At 32.9% G+C, this 13,345-nt stretch overlaps 1 protein-coding gene across 4 annotated transcripts in view; it reads left to right on the top strand.

Annotated features, from left to right (window-relative positions):
- Positions 1-13,345, top strand: part of CDH9 (cadherin 9) — a 99,606-nt gene that overhangs the window by 78,881 nt on the left and 7,380 nt on the right. For 3 of the 4 annotated variants that reach the window (XM_023545401.2, XM_064270887.1, XM_003407886.3), the window contains 2 exons: positions 9,982-10,118; positions 10,818-10,939. In XM_023545401.2, coding sequence (XP_023401169.2) covers positions 9,982-10,118; positions 10,818-10,939 — 259 coding nt within the window. Of the gene's footprint in view, positions 1-9,981; positions 10,119-10,817; positions 10,940-12,962; positions 12,978-13,345 lie in introns of all 4 variants that reach the window. The other variant, XM_023545400.2, reaches the window with a different exon arrangement.

Below are 13,345 nucleotides of genomic sequence, written 5' to 3'. Positions count from 1 at the left end.
CTGTGGACTGACATCAAGGACATTATACATGAAGAAAACAAGAAGTCATTAAAAAGACAGGAAAGAAAAAAAAAAAAGACCAAAGTAAATGTCAGAAGAGGCTCTGAAACTTGCTCTTGAATGCCAAGTAGCTAAAGCACAAGGAAAAAATGATGTACTAAAAGAGCTGAACAGAAGATTTCAAAGGGCAGCTTGAGAAGACAAAGTAAAATATTGTAATGACATGTGCAAAGAGCTGGAAATAGAAAACCAAAAGTGAAGAACATGCTTGACACTTCTAAAGCTGAAAGAACTGAAGAAAAAATTCAAGCCTCAAGTTGCAATTTTAAAGGACTTTACTGGGAAACTATTGAATGATGCAGGAGTCATCAAAAGAAAATGGAAGTGTTACACAGAGTGATTGTACCAAAAATAATTGGTCAATGTTCAATCATTTCAGAAGGTAGCATATGGTCAAGAACCTATGGTACTGAAGGAAGAGGTCCAAGCTTCACTGAAGGCATTGGTGAAAAACAAGTCTCCAGGAATTGACAGAATACCAGTTGAGATGTTTACACAAAGGGATGCAACACTGGGGGTTCTCACTCATCTATGCCAAGAAATTTGGAACACAGCTACCTGGTCAACCAACTGGAAGCGATCCATATTTGTACCCATTCCAAAGAAAGGCGATTCAACAAAATGCTGAAATTATCAAACTATCATTAATATTACACACAAGTAAAATCTTGCTTAAGATTATTTAAAAGCTATTGCAGCAGAGCATGGACAGGGAACTGTCAGAAATTCAAGCCAGATTCAGAAGAGGACATGGAACCAGGGATATCATTGCTGATGTCAGTTGGATCTTGGCTGAAAGTAGAGAATAACACAAAGATGTTTATCTGTGTTTTATTGACTATGCAATGGTATTTGACTGTGTAGATCATAACAAATCATGAATAACATTTCAAGAATAGGAATTACGGAACTCCTTTTTTTTTTTTTTTTTTTTTTAATTGTGCTGGTGAAGAACCTGTACAGAGACCAGGAGGCAGCCGTTTGAACAGAATAAGGAGATAACCAGTGGTTTAAAGTCAGGAAAGGTGTGTATCAGGTTGTATCTTTTCATCATACTTATTTAATCTGTATCCTGAGCTAACAGTTGTGGACTATATGAGGAAGAACATGGCATCAGGATTGGAGAAACACTCATTAATAACCTGCAATATGCAGATACCACAACCTTGCTTACTGAAAGTGAAGAAGAATTAAAGTACTTACTAATGAAGATCAAGGACGACAACCTTCAATATGGATCACATCTCAACATAAAGAAAACAAAAATACTCACAACCCTACCAAAAAACAACATCAGCTGTAGTTTTTTCTCACTACACCACCAGTGTTTCCAGTAACCCTATAGGTTATCTAATTTTTATGTGTGCTGGTTTTTTATTTTTTCTTGATTTTTTTTTTCAGGGAATTTGTGCACGTAATTGTTGATTTTACTGACGTAAAGTTGTTTAAAGTACTTACACATTATCCTTTGGTTATCTCTATTGCTGGCTGATCTCCATGATATTTTTAATTTGTATTTTCTCTTTCTCTCCTTTTCTTTTTTTTTTTTTTAATGTTATCTTTTAAAGTTTTTTGGTTTTCTCAACGAATTAACTTTTGGGTTTTTTCTTTTCTAAAATTGTTTTTCTGTTTTCTATTTCATTTCTTTCTGTTCTGATCGTCATTATTTCCTATCTTCTGCTTAAAGTTAGTTTTAGTCCATCTCCTCTTTTTTTTTTTTAGTTTGAAATTGAGTCATTGATTTGAGACCTATGTTTTCTAATATGTGTGTTTTAGTGGTATCAATTCCCTTCTACATGCTGCTTTAGGGGTATCCCACAAATGCAAACATGTATATATATATATAAAACCCTCTTGACTAAGAATACTATCCTTTTCAGTAAACCTTCTTTATGTGCTTGAAAAGACTGGAAATTCTCTTGTATGTTGTGCTCTCCAATTATCCAATTAGATCATGATGATTGAAATTGCTATTCAATTTGTCTATATCCTTTCCGATTTCTTGCCTATTTGGCCTGCCAATTATTAACAGACAGGTGTTGAAATCTTCAGTTATAATTGTGGATTTCTCTGTTATTAATTTTTTCTCATTTTTTGTTTCATGTATTTTGAAATTCTATTGGGTGCCTAATGGTCTACAATTGTTATGAAAAAATGAGAAATTAAAATTTTTCTCATGTAGTCACCCATTTTTATCTCTGGAAATTTTCTTTGCTCTGAAAATTAATGTCTGGATTGAATTGTTTCCCTCCAAAAAGATATGTTGATGTCCTATCTATGAAAGTGACCTTGTTTGTGAAAAACATCTTTGAAGATCTTATCAGTTAACAAGAGGTCATACCAGAGTAGGGTGGATCCTAACTCATTTAAGTCTTATCCTTTAAAAGACCAGAACAGTTCCAGAGAGTTAAAAGAATGGCCATGTGACTATAGATGCAAATGTAAATAAAGGAAAAAGGAATTTCTGGGAGTCACCAGAAGCTAGGAGGAAGCCAGGGGACATTTTCTTTCCAAGAAGGAATCAACACAGCTAATACTCTGACTTGGACTTCTGGCCTCCAGAACTATGAAATAACAGGTTTCTCTTTTTTATAAGTAACCCAGTTTGTGGTGTATTGCTATAACAGCCCAAGGACACTAAGGTACAGGCATTGTATGATATTAATATAGGAACTTCATTTTTTTTAATTAATGTTTCCAGAGTAAATATTTTGTGTTCTTTTAGTTTTAACCTATTTCTGTCTTTATATTTAAACTAGGCTTCTTGTAGGAAACATATAGTTGAATGTTGACTTTTTATACAATCTAACATTCTGTGTTTTCGAACTGAAATGTTAAGCCATTTATATTTAATGTGATTATTGATATGGTTAAGTTTAATATAAAAAAAACTTTCTGCATTTGCCCATCTCTTTTGTTAATGTTATGCCTTTTTTGGATTAATTCTGCATTTTGAGGCAGGAAATTCCTTATCATTTCTTTTCTAGGCTTATTTACTATTGGTATTTTTTATGTGTAAGAATTACAGATTAAGAAATTTTTGTTTTACTTTCTTTCAGTACAGTATTAATGCTATTCTGCCTGTATTTTCCTTTATCTCTCTTTAATTTCTCAGTTGTGCATACAATTGCTTTTAAATTTTTCTCACTAGTTTTAAGAAATTTGATTATAATGTGCTCAGGTATATCATGCTTCCCTTGTAATTGGGGCTCATTGAGCTTCTTGAACGTGACTTTATAGCTTGGGTCAAAATTGGAAAAATTTCAGCTTCTCTTTAGCATTTTTTGTTCTACTCTTGTATCCTTCAAGGAAATTAATTACAATTATATGAGGTCACTTGAATATAACCATTGATATAAAGTTTGTTTTATCAACTTTTTTTTTCTCTTTGTCGTTTACAATAGTTCCTATTATAACATCTTCATCTTCAAGTTTACTCTTCTTCTGATATATTTAATCTTCTGTTAATTCCATTTAGCATATTTTTCATTTCACTCATTGTCATTTGTTTTCTAGAATTTCTGTATATATATATATGCTCTTCCTAAAATGTTTATTCTTTCCTCTATCTTAGTATGAACGTAGTTAAAATAGTTTTTTTCCTAATGTCATTTTCAGCTAATTCTATCAACTATATCATTATTTGCTAAGTTTTGATATATATATTTTTTCTCCTTTTTATGCAGTTATGTTTTCCTGTGACTTTGCTTGTTTTTAATATTTTAGTGCATGACAGACACTGTGACTTTTACAATGTTACACATTCTGGATAGCTTTGCATTTTTATAAACATTCTTGAGTTTGTTCTCATGTGTTAAGTTGTGTGAAATACCTTGATCTTTTTGGATCTTTATTTTGTGCTTTATTTGCTACAATTGGGAGGTCCTGAAAGGTGCAAATGGTTAATGTGTTTGACTACTAACCAAAAGGTTGGAAGTTTGAATCCACCCAGAGGTATGTCAGAAGGAAGGCCTGGTGATCTACTTCTAAATTATCAGCCATTGAAAACCCTAAGGAGCACCATCTTATTCTGATACCTACCAGTAGTCATGAGTCAGAGTTGACTGTGTGGTAACCTCTAAGTCAAGCAGTCCTTACTTAGTCTAGGACGTACTTTGCTTCATTAATGAGACAAGAACTTTCTGAGTAGTCTCCCCCAAATCCTATGAATTATGAGGTATTCCACTGTAGTTGGTGGGACCTGGAATTGTTTTAAATTAAGTATTAGCTCATAGTTTTCACTAAGCCTTCTGATGGGTTATTTCTGAACCTTCATGCTATCAGATCTCATGCATGTTCTAGTTAGTACTTTAATGAAGAGTTGAGTGAGATTCTCTTCAGATTCCGGTAGTTCTCTCCTTCTGTGAGACTCTGTCCTCTGCAGCACTCTTCTGTGAAACCTCTAGCCACCTTGGTCTCACTGGACACTTAGCATCATCTCCTAAATTTAGGGAGATCGACAGATTACATCTGGTTTCCCACTTCTTGCACCGTGTTCTGCAAAGTCTTTCCAGGCAGCATGTTGGGAAGTTTTAGGGATTATCTCACTTTTTTCCTTTTCTTTAAAGATTATTCTCCTTGTTTCCTGATGCCCAATGTTTACAAAAATAATTGTTTCATATATTTCATCTTTTTTTTTTTTTTAAGTTGTTCAGGATGGAATGGTAAATCCATCTCCTTTTATTTCATACTTGGCATAAGAAGACATTCAAGAAAATTGTTTTTAAACAGTTTTTGGTCATACAATCATAGTAATTTTAGATAACATGGAAGATGAAGGAAATTTTGTAGCAAGACATCTATAATTCTTTCCTTAATATATATTCTGCTGTCATTTTGATACATGTCCATCAAGTATTTCACAAATGCTTTTGTGCTTCATTTCTTATATTACTGAAGTTATGTACAAATAGGTCCATGCATTTTTTATAATTATGAATATTTTCTAATGTCATTAAACATCTTAATACATTTGTATCGTATAAATATCACATGATTATATAGGAGAAACATCAGTGATAGAAATTTAGATTGTTTGGAGATTATATGTATATATATATACATGTATATATCCTCTCTCATATCTGATAATTTCCTCAGGATACATTTTTAAGAGTAAAATTTCTGGGTGAAATACTGATAGTAAAATTTACTGTCTTACTTCCCAGTGTGTAAAAGTGGCTGATATTTTTTCTTTTTTCATGTATGTAGCAATCCCAAAATAGGTGTTTTTTTGTATAAGGTCTTCAAGCCTTGCAGGAACAATAGACAGTACTTTCACCTATAAAGGCTCAAGAACTATGACAATGAAAATATTGAGAACAAAATAATCTCAAACTGTTCCTTGAATTATTCTGCAAATTCTGCCGATGTATAAGGCTGTACCTGAAAACATAGGGGATGGTCTGATTCCTGTTCGCATATGAAATCTATGTAAAATAGAAAAGAAAATTAGATATCCCATTATAGTGTGAAGAAAGAAGAAAGAGCAGCAATAATTCAACAAGATGCAACATTGTAACATGAAACTCTTCTGTTTGCTCTGATGGATTTTAGAAGGATGGCTGATTCCCAGAGCAGAAATAGGCTATGATAAGCATCATGGAGGACTGTTTTTCAAGGCAGAGCTTGTGAACTAATTCCTATTCACTAGTAAATTTATTCATCAAACATATTTTCTGAAATACATCTGCCACTTGCAACCTGAGATTATGGTTACAATTAGCAGCTGTTGTCAGCTGTCTCACCTCATTAGTAATCACGGATACCCCAAGTTTTAGTGTTGATTATAGCTTTAGAGATTCTGAAAGAACATGTCTCATTTCACACTTCTTTTATGCTCACTATATTTAAAGTTCAACATATTTTAGAAGTAATCTTTTCTACTGCAGTCAAATTGAAAGCAAGTAAAAAAAAAAAAAAAAAAACACTTGCTGGCAAGAAATTTAGTTATGTGTCAATAAAATGCATGTGATCCTACCATAAGCTGTATCAGGGAATTGAACTCATATAGCAGTGTTTCCTTTATACATACACACACACATACATAGATACATAAAAAATGTTATTTATTGCAAAGAGAATGATAATAACAATAATAAAACAATGCCACTTATCTCTTAGAAACCGTGGTGGTGTAGTGGTTAAGAGCTATGGCTTCTAACCAAAAGGTTGGGCAGTTCAAATCCAGCAAGCACCCCTTGGAAGCCCTATGGGGCAGTTCTACTCGGTCCTATAGAGTTGCTATGAGTCAGGATTGACTTGACATGGCAACGAGTTTGGTTTTTGTTTTATTTATCTCTTGAAAAATATTTGAACTACTTGTTCAAATGAAATAATTATAATTTTATTATGTAGCCACATTCTCTTTTTGAGTGGGGATGAAGGTTTCAGATTTTATAGCTAAAAAAAATATTTGTGGGGTAAAAATCTGGAAAAGAAAGAGAAAATCCATAACCTAACTATACAAAGTTAGTGAAAAGAAGTACCTGGAATCTAGTTAAGGAAAGAAATATTTTCCTTTTCTTTAGCATATTTCTGCATTCATCTTGTTTGTTATGGTGCCCATAATTTAGTTTCGGTGTTTACTTACAGTGAGTAAAGCTACAGGGATTTGATACGTTTCTGGCTCTTAATCGTAGAACATAAAGATGAAAAGCAAACAACAAACAAAACCAGAGTTCAACTTCCACAGGCCCCGTTCTCCTGTGTTCTTTCCCAATTGTTATTTGCTGGGCTATATGTTTGGATCCTGTCCCTGCAGAAGGTACTCATATCAAAATTATACCAGTGGTCCTTTTTTAAACTTATTGTTCAAAATTCAATGTAGGGAGATCAATAAAATATTACTGTTATAATAGACCATCTGCTGGGAGATAGAGATACCTTTGCTCTTAGGTTAAGTGTTTTTCAGGCTTTCTCTGGTTATTTGTTGTAATTCAATATATTTATTATTAATAGGCAAACCAGAACATCCTATTCTGTGTTGAAAATAGAAACTCTGGCTGCTAAATAAATGAAAATTTTCTATGGGCCTTGACAAGTTATGAGAGACATCATTTGCACTGGGGCAAGATTTCTGAATATAGACCTGGATGTTTGCAATTTTCAAGTTAAGTGAACTATTTCTAAGTCATAGTGATTCTCCTTTCTAAATTTTTAATTTGACAAATAATGTCTTTCAAGGTTGAATTTAAGACTAGGTCAGCCGGAAACTTCAACTTATTTTGGTCCCACAAAAGCTCCAGATGAAACAATCTTGAGAGTGCATGACATTAGAATTGTTAATTATTCCTCAGTCTTATAAATCCTCATGCTAATAACATCTAGGGCAAGTAGCAAAAGGGGGCAAAACATATTTTTTGTTTCCTTCTTGTGGCTCAATGCAAACAGTAGGAAGAAATCCAAGATTTTTTCAGCCATAGGAAGATAATGGTTAATTAATGACCTTTTCAACAATGCAGAAAAAAATATTTATAGGAGAATATTGTGAAGTGTTAAGCCCTGGTGCACAATGGCTAGCTTGGCTGCTAACCAAAAGTCAGTGGTTCAAATCAAGCACCACCTTGATTTTAGCACAGTGAGACTGTAGTGGAATTCTGACCTACAAAAGTATAAGATAATAAATTTGTGTTGGGAACCCTGTGGGGCAATTCTACTCTGTCCTATAGGATCACTATGAGTTGGAATCAACTCAATGGCAACAGGTTTGGTTCTTTTGATTATTGTGAAGTGTCTTCCGTTAAACTCGTGGATATGGTTATGTTCTTGTACTTTGCTTTCTTTTTTGCTCATTTTAAGTTTGTTTTCATTCACAAGCAGAAATTGGTATAAGTATACAGAGAAAATAAAACTTTTTTTCTTTTTTCTGTGTTTTAGTAACTTTCTGCTTTTCTCGCAAATACCTTGTAAAAGATATGTGTACCAAATATAAATAAATTCTACATCAGCTACTAAATTGTGAGAGGGCTCAGATTATTTATTAAATTCAGCATGTTTCTTGTAACAATAGGCCAACTCACATATCCACATATCCTTTGTTAAAAACAACCCAAACAAAAATGAACTCTAGAATCTAGAAAAATATATTTTCATCCATTATAAAAAAGTCAATATTTCATAGTGTTTAGAAATGAAATACCTATCACTTATATTTGTTATAGCCAGTGCCAGATAGTGAGTATGTTACAGATTTTTACTGGGAGCCATAATTTGCCAATTCACACACACACACACACACACACACATCATTTGCTAAGAACCTTTAACATGATAACTAGAAAAGCGAGAAACACACCAGATACTGATTAGTCTGTTTGTTGTCCTTCATTGTTCCTCCTTTTCTCTGGCCTTAGTCCAAACACTTTATTCCTTGGTCTAAAGCCTTATCTACACAAGATCTGGCCCATGGACTTACAACATGGGTTTGACCAAAGGATTTGTTAGAAATGCAGAATCCCAGCTCACAAACTAACTTCCTCAATCACAATCTGCTTTTTTCACAAGATTCTCAGCTGAGACATATGATTATTAATACGTGAGAAGCTCTGTTAAAGAATCCACAACAGAAATAATCAGATGTAAAAATCATAGCTAGCACAGCATAACGTGGCCAGATGTAACTGAAGGATTTGCATATAAGCTAGCCTTTTAAATACCTCTCTCTTTTGAGTATGTGTTAGTTCTCTATTGCTGCCATAACAAATGACCACAAACTTAGTCGTTTAAAACAACACAAATGTATCATCTTATAGTTTTATAGGTCAGAATTTCACTACAGTCTCATTGTGCTAAAATCAAGGTGTTATCTGTCTGACTGCTCTAGAGAACAGTTTGCTTCCTCACTCAGGTTGTGAAGCTCATCTCAGTTTCTTGCACTTGGAGGATGAGATCCCTGTTTCCTTGGTGGCTGTCAGCTGAAGGACCATCCCCAGTTTTTAGGGACTGCCTTCAATTTTTGATTGGTGGCCCCTTTCTCCATCTTCAGAGCTGTGAATGATGGGTTAAGTCTTTCTTACACTTCAAATCTCTCCTCTTTTTTCTTTCTGTCACATTTCGGTGGCCCACTTTGCTGCTTTCCTCTTTCACTTTTAATGACTCATATGATTTGAGGCTATCACGGTAATCAAGGATAATCTTCCATTTCAATGTTGTTAACCTTAATCGCATCTACAAAGCTACTTTTGCCATGCAAAGTAACACGTTCCTAGGTTCTTCGTACTAGAGTGTAGATACCTTTGGAGGAGGGTGGCATTATTTTGTCTTCCATAGAGGAATTACAAAGTTGCAAGTAACTGATTTCATATCCAGTTCTGATGAGTTACAGAAATCTCTGATAACATATCATGTCATTTTTTATTTAGAATAGGTTGTAGGGATAGATTGGAGGAAAACCTTTGATGTAGCTGAGATGTTCTCTGAATAATATTCATTGAAGAGCAATGAATTTTATAATAACTTCTCTGTATTTTTTTTTTTTTTTTATTCACTTATAGAGGACTCAGGACACATTTCCTTAGGTTTTGTTTTGTTGTTGTTTTACATAATTTCCATTTATTCAATGCTGTTTTGTCTCTATCAAGTGATTATTGACTTGTTAATGTGTCTCAAGCACTGTGATAGTGCTATGATAGGATAAGTGAATCAAATGCCATTTAAAAGCTCACTTAAAAGCTGTCACAAGGACTCACAAGTACAAGTAATGACTAAACTGTACATAATTATAGAACAGTAACAACAGAAGCTGTTAAATATAGCAAATTGTTTAAATGAAAGTTCTTTTAAAAATGGAGTAAAGTTACTAGCATCTTACAGATTATGTCTTTGTCAGCTCATTGTGTGAATTGCCTAAAATTTAAGGAATAATAGAAGAACTAATGATCATAAGGCAGTGCTAGAACTTATGAGTCTATTTTCTGCCAGATACACTGTGGACCGGCACACTGATATGGACCGGATTTTTAGTATCCACTCAGAAAATGGCTCTATTTTCACCCTGAAGCCCCTTGATCGAGAATCATCCCCGTGGCATAACATCACCATTACAGCCACAGAAATAAGTAAGTTGGAGATAAACCCATATGAACACATTATCTTTAACTAAAGTGGTGAAAAATGGCATTAGGTAGATTCTTTTCCTTGAGTGAGATATTTTATCATTAGGAAAATCTGAAAGAGACGATTCAGAGTGTGTTAGATTTTTATCATTCTTTTTTTTTTTTTTTTCCTGTTTTAAAATGTCCTTTATTTCCTTAGATCTTTATGAAACATTTCACCTTATGCAGGTCATTGTGCTTTATAATAGATTGATGCATTCTTTTCCCATCTCCTTAATACAAAAAAGAAAATTATTCTATCAGTTATTTTCATCTGATATGTCACTAAGTATAGGATTCATAATGTCAACATTATTACACAGATCCACATATGTCTATCCTCAACAAATTATTCATTTATTTTAAACTTGATTCTTTTTTACACCTTACTCTAAGATAGAAATATAACTTAGCCTCATACAAATAATTATTTGGCCTAAGAAAATTATCTATTATAACTAACACTTTGTCCTCAATCATATGCTGCTTTTTTTATTCCTGCTTTCTATTTGCACCATGTAAGCAAGCTGAGATATTCGTAAACAATCCAGTCCAGAAGGTGAATACCGCAGAAATGATCCGTTGCTAAGTTACAAATGGGGCGAGTGGCATCACTGCTTCTCTGTAAATGAGCCTGAAGTCTTACACATGTTCTCATTGCAGATAACCCAAAACAAAGTAGCCATGTTCCTGTCTTCATCAGAATTTTAGATATAAATGACCATGCACCGGAATTTGCCACCTACTATGAAACATTTGTTTGTGAAAATGCAAAACCTGGGCAGGTAAATAAAAATTCTTATAAATTTGCTTGTTATTTTCTCCCAACAAATCAGAAGAGATTGCATTCATTTATTTTCACTACTTTTTCCATGCAAACTATTGTCATTCATCCTTGCCGCCTCTTTATCTCCCCTTATCAAAGACCTTGCAGTGATTAAAAAAAAAAATAATAATGTTAACTTATTTTACTATGGAACCCATGACACAACAGGGGAAATTTATACACTGGGTATATAACAGATACCATACATGTCAAAAGCCTTATTATTCATTATTAGGCTGATGTTGAGTTATATCCATGAATAGGATGGATATAAATTATTAAATAACACATGAAGCAAATTAACAAATTGCTCCCTGTTAATGTAAAGGGCATCACTATTTTGTGGATTACATTTTGCTCCATCTAATGATTCTGCCAGGACACTTCGGTTTGATGTATTTTGTTGTACTTTTCTCTTAATTTTCATGTTATTGGAATAAAAGTATATTTATAAAATAGTTACAAAGTCCTGTTATTAAGTAGTATTCCAGATAGCACTAAGATATTTTGGAATAAATATCTCATAATAATTTTCATATGAATTCTCCCAAAATTATTGAGGTTGAAGATTTTTTCATAAATCTTTATAGCCTATATATATTTTTTGACCACTTGTCTATTAGTATGCTCATCTTTTATTAATTCATGTGAGTTATTGAGATATTACACTTGGAGTATAGCATTTTTTTAATAAATTATCAATGATATTAACTAATTATAATGACTATAGTCTGTAATATTACTCTTAAAATTTCTGTGCCAAAGATCCATGTAGCCGGAGCAAAAATAATGTTTCTGTTAAAATGAATCAAGATTAATATATATATATATATATATATAAAGCAACTAATATACACTCTCTTAAAATATGGTTGAACAATGGCCCATATAATCACTTCAAGAGTCCAGATGTTAAAATCAAAGAAAAAAATATTGTTTATGACTTAACATATTACTAAAATTAGATTTGTTATTTGCTACTCAGAATGAGGAGGTAAATGAGCCAGGATATTAGATTTTGTATAAAATTTTTCTTTTGTTATGCTCTAATTTTCTAAGGAGAAGAGTATATTAAATTCATATTAATAAACATGTACTTTCATAAATGTACATAAAGAAATGTAAGGTTACATGTCACTCTGTCAATAAAATGAATGAAATATTAAACACCAAATTAAAGAGTAAAAGTATTGCCTGGTGAATGTGCAATGATATGGTTATAGAAGGGATGCAGTAACTGAGACAATGGGTAAAGTACTATGAAATTCAAATAATTACTCAACACTGAGTGTTGGACAATTATACTTGCAAGTGGTACAACTGTTTATTTTTGTAGAAGAGACATCTGAGAGTGAGGTAATTAAATGACTGTGATTTCAAATCACACAAATGGCTGATCCAGGACTAGAGAAACAGGCACCTTGATGGGTAGCTTAGTGCATTTTCCAAAATAAAATGGGATTATTCTGCATAGTCTGTTCTTTGCTGCACCATCTGACACTAGGGCATACCCCTGGCCTATATTGAGGGCAGCCAAGAGGTACTGTAATTTCTCAACTTTGATAATGTTTTTTACAAATCTTTAAAACCATTTATTTATACAATTATTTAAACTTTACAAATGTCATTCAAAGAAAAACAAGCAATTTGAATAGATAGTATTTAATAAAACAAAATAAAGAGTATTCATGTGGCCTCATACCTTTAAAATCTGTTGGTTTCTGATATATGATAAAATGTTATTTCTAAAAATGAGTTAATAGCCTTCTTAATCTGTGGATGTGACAATGCTTAACATTTTTGTCAAAAAAAAAAAAAAAAGGATTAACTATTTTTTTTGCCTTCTTTTTTTTGAGAAAATTATCCTCAAGTAGAGTCAAGAGATCAGTAGCAATTTATAATAAAACAGAACTTTATATTGGAGTATCTGAGTAGCACAAACGGTTGAGTGCTCAGCTATTAACCAACAGGTTGGAGATTAGAATCTGCCCAGAGTTGTCTGGGAACAAAGTCCTAGTAATCTGCTTCCGAAACATCACAGCCATCAAAAATCCTATAGAGGGCAGTTCTATTCTGAAACACATGGGGTCACAATGAGTCAGAATAAAGGGGACAGCAAAGAATGGTGCTAGTGGTGGTGTTTTATAAAAGTGCTGGAAAAGGATAGATATGGAAATGATCATGTTTTTTATGTATATGCTGATGGTGGGGAAAATGACAATGAGGCATAGTGATACCCTGCAAACTCATAATCAATGAACATTTTTCATTCTAAGTTAAGTAAATTACATTTGACAGAATCATTACAAACCTTTACATAATCTCTGGAAAAGCAATTTCGTTTTGCTTTGTTTCTTTAACTTCA

This window comes from Loxodonta africana, chromosome 2 (genome assembly GCF_030014295.1).
Source record: "Loxodonta africana isolate mLoxAfr1 chromosome 2, mLoxAfr1.hap2, whole genome shotgun sequence".
NCBI classification, from domain to species: Eukaryota; Metazoa; Chordata; class Mammalia; order Proboscidea; family Elephantidae; genus Loxodonta; species Loxodonta africana.
Note: the sequence above shows the minus strand (reverse complement) of the source record. Positions and strands in the feature narration are given on the sequence as shown.